General features: G+C 36.6%; 1 protein-coding gene across 1 annotated transcript in view; it reads right to left on the bottom strand.

Annotated features, from left to right (window-relative positions):
* LOC135269116 (KRAB domain-containing protein 5-like) overlaps window positions 1–14,694 on the bottom strand; it is a 38,751-nt gene extending 24,057 nt beyond the window's left edge. The window contains exons 1-2 of the mRNA XM_064362900.1: window positions 14,661–14,694; window positions 13,921–14,016 (exon numbers count right to left, since the gene is read on the bottom strand). Coding sequence (XP_064218970.1) covers window positions 13,921–14,016; window positions 14,661–14,694 — 130 coding nt within the window. The remainder of the gene's footprint in view (window positions 1–13,920; window positions 14,017–14,660) is intronic.
* Between the last annotated feature and the right edge of the window lie 1,498 nt (window positions 14,695–16,192).

Here is a 16,192-nt window from a genome sequence, read left to right as displayed (position 1 = left end):
AGACCATCCTAGACAACATGGTGAAACTCTGCCTCTACTAAATACACACACACAAAAAAAATTAGCTGGGCATGGTGGCACATGCCTGTAATCCCAGCTACTCAGGAGGCTGAGGCAGGAGAATTGCCTGAACCCAGGAGGCGGAGGTTGTGGTGAGCTGAGATCATGCCATTGCACTCCAGCCTGGGCAACAAGAGCAAAACCCCGTCTCAAAAAAAAAAAAAAAAAAAAAAAAGATATTCAAAAAGGAAGAGACACCATTTGATTACACTTACATCAAGTATCTAAAGTAGCCAAACTCACAGAAACATTTAACTGAATGGTGCTCTTCAGGAAAGGACAACGTGTTGTTTAACCAGTATTAACTTTGACTTTTGTAAGATAAAAATGGTCCATCAAAAAGTGGGCGAAGGATATAAACAGATACTTTTCAAAAGAAGACATTTTCATAGCCAACAATCATGAAAAAGTGCTCATAATCACTGGTCATTAGAGAAATGCAAATCAAAACCACATTGAGATACCATCGCATACCAGTTAGAATGGCGATCATTAAAAAATCTAGAAACAACAGATGCTGGAGAGAATGTGGAGAAATAGGAATGCATTTACACTGTTGGTGGGAGTGGAAATTCATTCAACCATTGTGGAAGACAGTGTGGCAATTCCTCAAGGATCTAGAAACAGAAATACCATTTGACCCAACAATCCTATTGCTGGGTATATACCCAAAGGATTATAAATCATTCTATTATAAAGACACATGCACATGTACATTCATTGTGGCACAGTTTACAACAGCAAAGACTTGGAACCCACCCAAATACCCATCAAAGATAGACTGGATAAGGAAAATGTGGCACATATGCACCGTGGAATATTATGCAGCCATAAAAAAGGATAAGTTAATGTCCTTTGCAGGGACATGGATGAATCTGGAAATCATCATTCTCAGCAAACTGACACAAGAACAGAAAACGAAACACCACATGTTCTCACTCATAAGTGGGTGTTGAACGACGAGAACACATGGACACGGGGAGGGGAACGTCACACACTGGGGTCTGTTGGGGGATGGTGGCTAGGGTAGGGATAGCAGGGGGAGGGGAGGTTGGGGAGGGATACAATTAGGAGAAATAACTAAGGTAGGTGACAGCGGGATGCAGGCAGCAAACCACCATGGCATGTGTATACCTATGTAACAATCCTGTAAGATCTGCACATGTACCCCAGAACTTAAAGTAAAATAAAATTTAAAAAAATGGCCTACAAACCCCTTGTAAAACAATATGACTATACTTAACACTAATAAACTTTATACTTAAAAAAATTATTAAGATATAAATCTTAACAATTACAAGTTTAAGTTCAAGGCCAGCCTGGGCAATGTAGTGAGACCATATCTCTGCAAAAATTTTTAAACATTACCCAGGCACGGTGGCACATGCTTCATCTAGACAGAATAAAGCAATCATTAACAGCTAAGAGAAAAAAAGTATACAAGTCATGAACAAAGTAGAGGCAATATTTCTACAGGTGAAGAACACATAGTTTTGTTTTGTTTTGTTTTTTTTACAAGCAAGAGACATATAGCTAATTCATATATAAATTAAACATCATATTGTCTTAAAGTGTACAGAGTTGAAAATGATCATCCAATTCACAATACCAAAGTTGAAAGGCAAAACTACAATTAACTGATCTAAGAAAACATATCTGAAAAAAAAGAAACACAATCAAATGGAATCGATAACAAGAGTAAGAGAAATTTTAGTGTATAAAATAATGAATACCACATATATATTCTATTAAAATATAATTCTATAGATATTTACAATTATCAACTGTGCTTACCCAGGAAGAACAGGCACTTTGAATCATTGGCATACAATGAACGGCAGTAAAATGTCACAGAAAATGCATTACAATCATTAATAATTAGCTCTAATGAGAAAATTTTAAAGAATAAATATTTAAAAGACACCAGGAAAACTTCTTTATCGTGTTATCAATATATTGGTGTTATTCTTAAATAAGATATAATGGCATTGATAAAGACTTTAGAAGCTAAGGAAAGCTTTATATTTCCAAATAAAGGAACAACATAAAGTTGCAAAACACAGTGAGAAATACTGAAATATAGAGTCAGTATTTGGGATTAAATTGTACATCATTTAAATACAGGCTAAAAAAAGGATGTAAATCTTAATAATTCTTTTTTGCTTACAGTAAATTTATAATCAAGCATATTAATAAATATGTGATGCCCACTAGTCATCTAATTTACATCTTATGCAAAAATGTGTACATTTGAGAATTTTATTTCAGAACTTTTGAATCTAAAAATCAGAGACAAATTTGATATATATTTCAGAAAGTGAAACTTATAGGATTAGTAACACAAGCAAGATGACCAAATAGGAGGCCCCCACACATGTTTCTCACAACATAATGAGGCAGCTGTGCCAAGCACAACTGCCTTTATGAGAGCTTTGCGATCCAGGTCAGAATTTGTGATGCCTGTGGAGCCCAAGATCAAAGAGGACAATTTGAGGACAAGTCCTTAACTGAAGGGTAGCTTATTGATCATGGTTCTGGGGACACACACACACACACACACCATATCCCACTGTAGATTTAGCTGTAGCTCACTTGGCCTTGGTCCTGCCACTCAAAAAATCTGCCAAGAAACCAGGGGGATTCATTCCAACCTGAGATTCAGGTGACAGGCCTGAAAACCCTGGTCCTGTCTGTGGCCCCTGAATAAGGCAAAAATCTATCTCCCTCACCTCTCAGTCATGGTCTGGAAAAAACTCTGTCCACACAGGGAGCCTAAAGAAGAAATATCCATCTGTGACCCTGGATTTAGGAGTGTCAACACTGACCTGAATGGGAATCAAGTAGTGACACTGAAACTTTGTTCCAGTTTCATACAGCCACAGTTCAGGAGTTTTGCTCAACATGAAATCTGCCTAAAAACACACACATCTGTTCCCCTGGAGCTAGACTTGCTGACATAAATCTCACTGTTAATCTTAAAGCAGCCCTTAAAGTAGCCCTGTAACCTAGCTTTATTTTCTGTTAGCCAGGGTCTGGGAGCAGTCCTACTCACCCAGAAACCTGGAGGGAGACATGCCATGGTCCCAGAGGCAACTGAGACTTTTGTCTCAGCTGTGCATCCTGCAGCAGCCCTATAAATCAGTTCCAGCGGTCAGTCATGTCCATTGGTGACTTATTCAATGACTGGATGAAAGCACTTCCAGAGACTCAGCAGGAGCCACACCTGTCCACATCTATTCTATCAGCAACCCCACTCTGCAGAAACAACTGCAATTCCTTATCTTAGAAACAGCCCCAATGCTCAAGATCCTGAAGAAAGTTGTCTTCCCAGAGAACGGACAGGATCCATGACTGTCTATGCCCTGCTAATGGGTCTGTCAACCATAAAATCCATTGCAGATCCAGTAGCAGTCATGTGACAGCTCCAACACACCTGACTGCAATCTTAGTCAAAATCTCATCTGCTCAGAGATCCAAAAGAAAAAAGTATTTATTTCCCAAAACTAGTCTATAATAACTGGAAGAGATGTTTACTCCTTCACATTCAGGGACATAAACATAATGGTACACAGATTATAAAGAATAGAGCAAACCACCACCACCAAAGAAACCTAAAAATCCCTAGTTATCATCTCCAAAGAAATGGTGATCTGAAAGTTGTCTGATGAAGAATTCAAAATAATCATCTTAAAGAATTTCAATGAGATGCAAAAGAACACAGATAGATAACTAAAAAGTTTTATAATACAATACTGGAACAAAATGAGTTTTAATAGAGAAATAGAAACCATTAAAAAGAACCAAACAGAAATCTTGGAACTAAAGTGAAAAATGGAAGAACTCAAAAAAAAAACAGTTTTAACAAGAGATTCAGTTTTGTAAAAAAAAAAAAAAAAAAAATCAGCAAATGCAAAGACAGGTCACTTGAAAGTAATCACATTCTCTGGGTATGCTAAAAAAAAAAAAAAAAAGAAAAAGGAAAGAAAGTAATCCATTAGAAAAAAAAATGAAAGCATAAAGGAAGCATATAGGCTGTATAGTATATCATAAAGTAAACAAACATACATATTTTTGGATTTTCAGAAGAAGAAAGAAAAAAAAGATTATTTTAAGATATAATGTCTTAAAACTCCTCAAATCTGTAAAAGGATATGAACAACCAGTTTCACAAAGCTCAAAATACCTACCTATGGTAAGAAGAACCTAATGAAGACCTCCCTGGGACATATTAAAATTAACTTGTCAAAATTCAAAGACAAAGCAAGAATCATGAAAGCAACATGAGATAAGAGATTCTTCATATACAAGGGAATCTTTATAATGTTATCAGTAGATTTTTTAGCAGAAACTTTACAGACTAAATGGGAGTGATACCATATATTCAAAGTGCTGAAAAAAGGAAAATATATTTTTTTAAAAAGGGGTAGCTAACAAGGCTATATATAACAAAACATCTTTTAGAAATAAAAGAGAGATGAAGACATTTCAAGACCTCCAACTCCCCCCCAACAAAAAAAGTTAAGGGAATTCATCATCACTAGACCTGTCTAGAAAAGCTAAAGGACTAAAGGGAATTACCCAAGTTGAAATGATGAAATGCTAACTAAATATGAAAACATTAAAAATACAAACATCACTGGAAATGATAAATATATAATGAACTTCAGAATACTCAAATACTGTAATGGTGGCACAGAAATCACTTTTAATTCCAGTATAAGAACTACAAAACAAAAGTAGTTTTAAAAAGTATAGCTACTTTTTATTTAAAAAGTATAATTTGTTAATGAATACACAATATAAAAAGTTTTAAAGTGTGATATATATAGTATAAAATGTATGAAGGGGAGGAAATTTAAAGAGTTTTTCTATGAATAAAAGTTGAATTATTATCATCTTAAACTAAACTATTATATGATGTCTTATGTAAGTCTTATAACCACTAGGGGAAAAAACACTAGTTGATACAAGAGAAAGAGAAAGTAATCAAAGTATACAGAAACAAGACAAAAAATTAACAAAACCAAAGGGAAGACAGCATAAGAGGGAAAAATAAACAAATGAAGTGTAAAATAGAAAACAAAATTATAAGTTACCTATCAATAATTACATAAAAAGAGATTAAATTATCCAATAAACAGATACCGATATAGACTGAATGTCACTTCCAAACTTTAGCTTAAAATTTAATAGCAATTGTGATAGAATTAAGAAGTGGGGCTTTTAAGAAGTGATTAAGCCATAAGAATTCTGCCTGCATGGATGTATTAATGTCCTTATCACATCAGTGGGTTAGTTATCACAATGTGTGTTTGTTACAGAAGAGAGCTCTCTCCCCCTCATGCCTTTGGCCTTGTTATTATGCAGAAAAAGGTCTTTACCTGATGCCAGTGTCATGTTCTCTGCCTTCCCTGACTCCAGAATCATAAGCAAAATTAATTTGTATCCCTTATAAATTATCCATTTCCTTATAAAATACCCTGTGATATTCTGATATAGCAGCACAGATTTAAAACAGAGAGTGGCTGAATGAATTTTGAAAAATTGAGTGATAGGTTGCTTACAAAAGACTCAGTTTTGATTTAAGGACAAACATAGGCTAAAAGGGAAAGAACTGGAAAGGATATTCCATACATACGATAAAAAACAAAAATAGAGTGCAGGCAGGGGTAGTCATACTTTCATTAGACAAAACAGACTGTCAGACAAAATCTGTCACAAGAGACAAAGGAGTTAATTATATAATAATAGAGAGGTTAATTTGCCCAGAGGATAGAAAAATTAAATAGACATATGCACCCAACACTGGAACACCTAATTATAAAAAGCAAACATTAACAGAACTGGAAGGAGAAATATAAAGAAATACAATAAAAGACAATGTTAGTACCCTACTTAAAATGGATACCTCATTCAAGCACAAAATAAAGAAAACATGCAGTCCTATAACATTACAGACTAAATATACATGTAATATCCCATCTAACAATATGAAAATACACATTCTTCTAAGAATACATGAAACATTCTCCAGGACAGAGCACATGTTAAACCAAAAGTAAAAAACAGTATGTATTTTCAAATTCAAAAAAAAATAAAATTCTATCTATTATTTTTTCGGATTGCACTGATATAAAACTGAAAATCAATAGCAGGAACAAAACTGGAAACTCACAAATACGTCAATATTAAACAACACACTCCTGAAAAATCAATGGGTTAAAGAAGAAATCAAAAGAAATATCAAACGCATCCTGAGATAAATGAAATTGGAAACACAAGAAACCAAAACTTCTGGGATGCAACAAAAACAGTTCTAATAGAGAAGTTTATAATAATAAAGTCATACAGTAAGGGAAAAAAATGTGTTGAATAAGCACTCTAACTCTAATCCTCAAGAATGTCAAACAAGAAAAATAAAATAATCCCAATGTTAGCATAATTATGGAAATAATAAGAATTAGAACAAAAAGAGACTAGAAAGACAATAGAAAAGATCAAAGAAACTGAATTGAGTTTTTTAAAGAAAACAAAATTGAGAAACTTTTGGCCAGATTAAGCAGAGGAACAAAGAGAGGACTCAAAAAATTACAAATGGCTGGGTACACCTGCTTATGCTTATCCCAGCACTTTGGGAGTCCATGGTGGGTAAATCACTCGAGCCCACAAGTTGTAGACCAGCCTGGGCAACATGGTGAATCCCCTCTCTCCAAAAAATACAAAAATTAGCTGAGCATGGTGGTATGCATGTGTAGTCCCAGCTACTTGGGAGGTGGGAGAATCACCTGAACCCAGGAGGTTGAGGCTGCAGAGAGTCATGATCATGCCACTGCACTTTGGCCTGGCCATCAGAGTGAGACCCTGTCTCAATAAATAAATAAATAAATAAATGAAAGAAAGATGAGTCATTACAACTGATCCCACACAGAGAATAATACGAGACTACTATGAACAATTATAGGATAACAAATTGGATAACTTAGAAGAAATAGATTCTTAGAAATGAATGACTGACCAAGATTAGATCATGAAGAAACAGAAATACTGAACTGACCAGTAATAAGAAAGGATATTGAAGCAGTAATAAAAAAAATCCAATGAGAAAAAGTCCATGACCAAATGACTTCATTGGTGAATTGTATCACACATTTAAAGATGAATTAATGTCAATCCTTCTCAAATTCTTCCAAATAATTGAAGGGAAAAAACATTGCCATTGCCCCTTAGTTTGCATGTAGGGAAAAGTGGGCATGTTAGTACATGGCTGCAGAACTGCTCCCCTCAGCACACTGCCTACAGGGGAGCCTTGTTCCACAGGAGCAGTCATAGAGCTGCAACAGTGCCAGCTCAATAAAGCTGTTTTCTTCTACCACTAGCTTGTGCTTCAATTCATCCTGAGTGAAGCCATGAACCTCACCAGGATAAGCCCCAATCTGGAGGTTCAACTGCCCTGCAAGAAAAGCAATTAAGAAAAAGAAATAAAAGGCACTCACATCAGCAATGAAGAATTAAAATTCTCTCTGCTCGCAGATTAGGTGATTTTACATATAGATAACCCTCAAGAGTACACAAAAAGAGTTAGAGCTAACAAACTCATTCAGTAAAGTTGAGGTCACAAAATTAACATGCAAAGATTAGTTGCGTTTCTATATACTAACAATAAATGATCTGAGAAAAATGTTAAGTAGACAATCCAATTTATAATAGCATCAAAAATTATAAAATTCGTATGACTCCATTTAACAAAGGAGATGAAAGATCTGTTCAGTAAAATCTATGAGACACTGATGGATGTAATTTAAAAAGACACAAATAAATGGAAAGATATTTCTTGTTCATGGACTGGAAAAATTAATGTTAATAAAATGTCCACACTACACAAAGTGATCTACAGATACAATGTAATCCCTATTAAAATTCCAGTGTCAGTTTTCAAATAGAAATAAATTCTAAAATTTACTTTTTCTTAATATAGTTTTTGAGACAAACTCTCGCTGTTGCCCAGGCTGGAGTGCATTGGCATGATCGTGGCTCACTGCAACCTCTGCATCCTGGGTTCAAGCAATTCTCTTGCCTCAGCCTCCCAGTAGCTGGCATTACAGGTATGCACCACCACACACCTGGCTAATTTTTATATTTTTAGTAGAAATGGGGTTTCACCATGTTGGCCAGGCTGATCTTGAACTCCTGGCCTCAAGTGATCCACCTGCTTTGGTCTTCCAAAGTGCTAGGGTTACAGGTGTGAGTCACTGCATCTGGCCTTCAAACTTCTATAAAACCACAAATGTCTCCAAATAGCCAACACAATCATAAGAAAGAAGAATAAAGCTGAAGGCATCACACATCTTCATTCCAAACTATTACAAAGCTATACTAGCCATGAGTATTACACTGACCTAAAAAGACGCACAGACCAATGGGACAGAATAAGGAAACCAAAAATAAACCCATGTGTATACAGTTAGCAATCTTTGACAAGGGCACCAAGATACACAAAGGGAAAAGTACAGTCTCTTCAATAAATGATGCTGGAAAAGATGGATATTCATGAGCAAAAAGATGAAATGGAACATTTATACCATATACAAAAATGAACTGAAAAATAATTAACACTTCAATGTAAAACCAGAATCTGTATAATTTTTAGAAGAAACACAGGGAACAAGCTCTTTGACATCAGACTTGGTACTGATTTTTTAAATTTCACACCAAAAAAGCACAATCAACAAAATCAAAAAACAAAAACAAGTGGAACTCTATCAAACTAAAAGTGTCTGCACAGCAAAGGAAACAAAGAACAACATGAAAAAGCAACCTAAGGACTGGCTTAAGGACTGGGAGAAACTCAATCTAATCAGAGTTTCATATCCAAAATACATAAGAATCTCACACAACTCAATTGCCAAAAAAGTCAATCTGACTTAAAAATATGCAAAGAACCTGATTAGAAATTTTTCCAAGGATGACATAAAAGTGGCTAACAGGTTTAAGAAAAGGTGCTCAACATAATTAATCATCAGGGAAATGCACATCAAACCTCAATGAGACACACCTCACATTTACAGAGAGATACCACAATGAGATATCAAATCATGAGATATCACCTCATACTGTTAGAATGGCTATCATCAAAGACACAAAAGATCACAAATGTTGGTGACTGTGGAGAAACAGAAACCTCATACACTGTTGGTGGAAATGTAAACTGATCCAGCCATTATGGGAAAAAGGATGGAGGCTCCTCAAAACATTAAAAATAGAAGTACCATATGAACCTTCAATCCCATTTCTAAGTATATACCTAAAAGAAATACAATCTGGCAGGTGCTGTGGTTCACGCTTACAATCCCAGCGCTTTGAGAGGCCAAGGCAGGCAGATCACTTGAGGCCAGGAGTTTGAGATCAGCCTGGCCAACATGGGGAAACCCCGTCTCTACTAAAAATACAAAAAAATTACCCAGGCGAGGTGGCACACGCATGTAATCCCAGTTACTCAGGAGGCTGAGGCACCAAAATCGCTTGAACTGGGGAAGCAGAGGTTATAATAAGCCAAGATGGCACCACTGCACTCCAGCCTGGGCAACAAAGTGAGGCTCCATCTCAAAAATAAATAAATAAAATCGGTATGTTAAGGAGATATCTGTACCCCTATGTTGACAGCTGATTATTCAAAATACATAGTGGAATATTATTCAGCATAATGAAGAAGGTAATCCTGCCATTTCTGACAACAAGGATGAATGAACCAGGTGGACATTATGGTAAGTGAATAAGATAGAAAAACACAAATACTGTATAATATCAGTTATTTGTGGAATCTAAAAAAGTTGAACTCATAGAAGCAAAGTGTACAACAATAGGTCCCCATAGCTGAGAGGTGGCAAAAATGGGGATACTCTGGTCAAAGAGTACAAACTTTCATTTAAAAGGTAAATAAATTCTGGGGATCTGATGTATAGCATTGTGAATACAGTTTACAATACTCTTGTATACTTGAGATTTGCTAACACAGTAGGTTTTAAATGTCTTCTCCACAAAAACCTGGCAACTATATGAGATGATTAATGTGTTAATTAATTTCATTGTATTAATCATTATACAATATGTACATAAATAAAATCAAATTATCAGGATGTATCCCTTAAATATATATAATTAACAACTGTGGGGAAAAAATCTACATGAAAGAAGGAAGCAAAAGAAAAAAGAAAAGGAAAAGAAAGAAAAGGAACATAGGGGAGAGATCCAAGATGGTTGATTACTAGCAGCTCAGGATTGTAGCTCCCAGTGAAAGTGCAGAGAATGAGAGGATGCCACACTTTCAGATGAATATTTGTTGCTCACAGACCAGGAGATTTCCAGTGGAGGAGACCCATGGGTTGCCAGTGCAACTCTTGTGACTGGCGTGGCAGTTTTGCCAGTGCCCTGGTGCGGCAGTTCTTGGTGCAGAGTAAACAGGACTGGGTCCCCTTTTGGTCGACATTTGGAGGTCCAGGAAGGCAGAGTCGCCTGTTCAGCTGATTGAAAAAGGGACTCAATAAGGAAGCCAGACCGGAGATTCCCGGGCAGAAAAGCACCATCAATCTTAATGCCGCTGTTTTGGCTGGCGCAGTGGATTGCTCAGATTTCCGCACTGGGAATCAACAAATTGGACATCCACTCAGAGACCTAAATTGAAAGTTGGTAATTACAAAGATGACAGGTGGATAAATTTACAATAATGGGAAGAAACCAGTGTAAAAAGGCTGAGAATACCCAAAATCAGAATGCCTCTCCCTCTACAGGGGATCACAGTTCCTCATCAACAAGGGATCAAGGCCTGATGGAGAATGAGTGTGTTCCAATAACAGAATTAGGCTTCAGAAAGTGGATAATAAGAAACTTCTGTGAATTAAAAGAACATGTCCTAGCCCAATGTAAAGAAACTAAGAACCTTGAAAAAAGGTTTGACGAAATCCTAATGAGAATAGACAATTTAGAGAGGAATATAAGTGAATTAATGGAACTGAAGAATACAATAGGAGAACTCCGTGAAGTATGCACATGTTTTAACAGTCGAATTGATCAAGCAGAAGAAAGGATATCAGAGGTCAAAGACCAACCTAATGAAATGAAACGAGAAGACAAGATTAGAGAATAAAGAGCAAAAAGGAATGAGCAAAGTTTCCAAGAAATATGGGACTATGTGAAAAGACCTAATTTACATTTGATAGGTGTACCTGAATGTCATGAAGAGAAGGAATCCAAGCTGGAAAATATTCTTCAGGATATTATTCAGGAAAACTTTCCTAACCTAGTAAGGTAGGACAATACTCAACTCCAGGTAATACAGAGAACACCACAAAGATATTCCTTAAGTAGAATAACCCCAAGACACATAATTGTTAGATTCACCAGGGTTGAAATAAAGGAGAAAATTCTAAGAGCAGCTAGAGAGCAAGGTCAGGTTACCTATAAATGGAAGCCTATCAGACTCACAGCAGATCTCTCAGCAGAAACCCTACAAACTAGAAGAGAGTGGGGGTCAATATTCAATATCTTCAAAGAAAAGAATTTTCAACTCAGAATCTCATATCCAGCCAAACTAAGCTTCATAAATGAAGGGAAAATAAAATTTTTCACAAACAAGCAAGCACTCAGAGATTTCATCACCACTAGGCCTGCTTTACAAGAGCTTCTGAAAGAAGCACTATACACAGAAAGGAACAACCAGTATCAGTCATCCCAAAAACTTACCAAAAGGTAAAGAGTATCTCTATAATGAAGAATCTACATCAACTAATGGGCAAAATAGCCAGCTAGCATTAAACAACAATATTAAACTCACAAATATCAAGATTAATCCTAAATTTAAATGGATTAAATGCCCCAATCAAAGACACAGACAGGCAAAATGAATAAAAAGTCAAAACCCATCAGTACGCTGTATCCAGATCCATCTCATAAGCAAGGACACACAAAGACTCAAAACAAAGGATTGGTGGAAGACTTACCAATAAATGAAGAGAAAAACAAAACAAAACAAAAAAACAACAACAAAAAAGGAGTTATAACTTTCATCTCTGACAAAATAGACTTTAACAGTAACAAAGACTAAAAGAAACAAAGAAGGACATTACATAATGGTAAAAGGATCAATGCAACAGCAGGAGTCAATGATCATAAATATATATGCACCCAATATAGGAACACCCAGATACATAAGACAAGTTCTTAATGTCTTATAAAGAGACTTGGACTCCTGTACAATAATAGCAGGAAACTTTGACACCATATTGTTAATATTCGATGGATCAATGAGATAGAAAATTAACAGGGACATCTATGATTCGAACTCAGACCTGGAACAAGTAAACTCGGTGAATATTTATAGAATTCTTTACCCCAGATTCACAGAACATACATTTTTCTCAGTATCACATTACACCTATTTTGAAAGTAACCACATAATTGGAAGTAAATCACTCTTCAGCATTTGCATAGCATTTCACAGACTTAATGAAATATTGGTTGGCTGTTTGTTTGTTATTTTCTTCTCTTATTCCTTCCTGTCTCCGCTGTTAAGCACAATTATCGGCCAAAAAAAAAAAAAAAAGATGGTTTTAACACCTATTTTTAGATTGCATTCCAGCCTGGACAATAGAGCAAGACTTTTGTTCTCTCTCCCTCTCTCTTTCTTTCTTTCAAAAAAAAAGAAAGAAAGAAAGAAAGAAAATGAACATAAAGAACACATTATCATTAACCTTCACACTTAACTAGACAAAATTATAAAATACTGTTAATTTATAAGGTAAGAGTTGAGAGGTTACTATATACTGGGCAATGTTCTAAGCTCCCCACAGACATTCATTTAGTTAAGAATTCTACATAGTAAGTAGCATATTAAATGATTTTATATCTGTGGAATTTGTGCATGTAGAGCTTATATTTCTAATCTTAGTTTAGGCTAGGAAAGATGAAAAGTTGAAGTGAAATACAAGATCAGGTTTTTTTTATATTTAGGAAGATGCTGCATGCCCTGATGAAATTACTGAGTCTCAATTTTTGTAGGATCATCTTGGAAACCACTGTAGGTTTAGAAATTCAAATACCAGGCCGGGCGTTGTGGCTCACGCCTATAATCCCAGCACTTTGGGAGGCCAAGGTGGGTGGATCACGAGGTCAAGAGATCGAGACCATCCTGGTCAACAAGGTGAAACCCTGTCTCTACTAAAAATACAAAAATTAGCTGGGCATGGTGGCACACACCTGTAATCCTAGCTACTCAGGGGGCTGAGGCAGGAGAATTTCTTGAACCCAGGAGGTGGAGGTTGTGGTGAGCTGAGATTGCACCATTGCATTCCAGCCTGGGTAACAAGAGTGAAACTCCATCTCAAAAAAGAAAAAGAAAAAGAAAAAGAAATTCAAATACCAGAAAATATGTGACATCTGTCCACAGAATTCCTGGAACTTCTAAAAAATAAAATCCCACTGTCCATCACTGCCCTCGCACACTTCTGACATGAGGCAAAAACAGAACTTTAAAAGTGGTTTCACATAGAGGTTACAAACATGCACAGACTTTCCCAAAGCCCCCACATCAATCAAAGAGCAGCCAGATTATGTAGGCCCTCACAGGCCAAGGGAGCACTTTGGCTGTCACTGTGAATTTGATGGTGGATCACAGAAGGTGAAGGAGAATCATTAGATCATTTCAAAGCATGAGACAGAAGATGTCCCTCTACGACAGCAAGAGAACTAACTCAGGCATCTAAAAAATCATTTCCACTGGAGAACTTCCCAATCCACACATCAATGTCTGGTTCTTTCCTGACCTCTGGACCTCTCACCCATGTCATCTATTCATTCACTCTCACCTACCTGGCTGGATGGCTACTGTCTCTGCACTCTTCACATTCCAGGGCTCTTTCCTTTGTTTCAAAAAGGTGATCAGGTCTGGCTTAGAGACAGCAAGACCTATTTTATGAGAAAAAGTCACATGGCTCTTGCTGGGAGTTCTTTAATTGCCAACTCAGTAGGGTACTCAGTAAAGAGGGAACATTGTAGAGGATCTAGAAAATTACTTCCCCAAATACTGTTTCCTGTCAGCTTCTTTCTTTCTTTCTTTCTTTATTTTTTTATTGCATTTTAGGTTTGGGGGTACATGTGAAGAACATGCGAGATTGTTGCATAGGTGCATACGTGGCAGTGTGCTTTGCTGCCTTCCTCCCCTTCACCTATATCTGGCATTTCTCTTTAGAATATTTAGGAAGCATTTTAAATATGGGAATCCTGAGCTTCAATTCCAAGTATGACTGAATCAAAAATAAGAAGAAGGAATTGGATTTTAAACTGTGGGCAATGATAGGTTATACCACTCAATTTCTAGAATCACCACTAAACTAGAGTGAGGTTTGTACATCACCTCAAGAAAGAAGGCAAATGTCAAGATCAAATATGAGGAAGTTTTTCCTCCAACAAACCCATCATTTTTTTTTCCTAGAAGCAGGAATCTGAATTCATTCATATAAAGCATAAGCTCCCAAGAGACATTCTACAAAGGAAAGAAATAAACCCTTAGTTATTAGATATTAGATATTCCAAAGCCAAGTTATCCTCACCCAGACAAACCAGGTTTCTGTAGTTCTCTAACATCACATCACCATATAAATTTTTCTGATTTGAGTCCAGGTGTTCCCACTCCTCCAGAGAGAATTCTATGGCCACATCCTTGAATTTCAACTGTCCTTGAAATAAAAATAAATAACATATTGACCCAAGATGAAATAAGAGAGTTAAGAGAACTGACTCTGATTTATATGAGTGACCTGAAATAATAAAATACTTTTAAACACAGTAATATTTTCTAATGTATTCTCTAACTCTGTGGAAAGAGAATGACATAAGATCCACAAGACCAGTGTAGATACTATGCCTATATGGAATGTAAAATATAAAAGTAAGGCATCAGGGCTGGGCACAGTGGCTCATGCCTGTAATCCCAGCACTTTGTGATGTCAAGGTGGGTGGATCACCTGACATCAGGAGTTTGAGACCAGCCTGGCCAACATGATGAAACCCTATCTCTACTAAAAATACAAAAAATTAGCCAGGCATGGTGACGGGCACCTATAATCCAAACTATTCATAAGGCTGAGGCAGAAGAATCACTTAAACCCAGATGTGGAGGTTGCAGTGAGCCAGGATCACATCACTGGACTCCAACCTGGGCAACAAGAGCAAAACTCCATCTCAAAAAAACAAAAACAAACAAACAAAAGAACCAAAAAACTAAGGGATCAACATAGGAATATACATTTTTGAGACCTATATTTACATCATCCACAATCAGTTGTGTGTAATTTTCAGGTGGAAAAGTCATGGTGACTTAGAGACATACTTGTCAAATTTTATTGTATTCAAAAATAAACTAGAGAACTTGGTCAAATGCAGATTTTGATTCAGAAGATCTGGGGTTGGAACTGAGTTTCTGCATTTTTTTTTTTCCTTTTTTTAAATTGCATTTTAGGTTTTGAGGTACATGTGAAGAATATGCAAGATTGTTGCATAGGTACACATGTGGCAGTGTGATTTGCTGCCTTCCTCCCCATCACCTATATCTGGCATTTCTCCCCATGGTCTCTCTCCCCAACTCCCCAGCCCCCACTGTCCCTCCCCTATTTCCCCCTGACAGACTCCAGTGTGTGATGTTCCCTTCCCTGTGTCCATGTGTTCTCATTGTTCAACAACCACCTATGAGTGAGAACATGTGGTGTTTGATTTTCTGTTCTTGTGTCAGTTTGCTGAGAATGATGGTTTCCAGGTTCATCCATGTCCCTACAAAGGACAAGAACTCATCATTTTTTATGGTTGCATAGTATTCCATGGTGTATATGTGCCACATTTTCCCTGTCCAGTCTATCATCGATGGGCATTTGGGTTGGTTCCAGGTCTTTGCTATTGTAAACTGTGCTGAAATGAACAGTCGTGTGCATGTGTCCTTATAGTAGAATGATTTATAATCCTTTGGATATATACCCAGTAATGGAATTGCTGGGTCAAATGGAATTTCTGTCTCTAGGTCCTCAAGGAATCACCACACTGTCTTCCACAATGGTTTAACTATTTTACACCCTACCAACAGTGTAAAAGT

The sequence above is a fragment of the Aotus nancymaae genome, unplaced genomic scaffold (assembly GCF_030222135.1).
Source record: "Aotus nancymaae isolate 86718 unplaced genomic scaffold, 86718_ANA_hifiasm-v0.15.2.pri h1tg000049l, whole genome shotgun sequence".
Taxonomy (NCBI): Eukaryota; Metazoa; Chordata; class Mammalia; order Primates; family Aotidae; genus Aotus; species Aotus nancymaae.
Note: the sequence above shows the minus strand (reverse complement) of the source record. Positions and strands in the feature narration are given on the sequence as shown.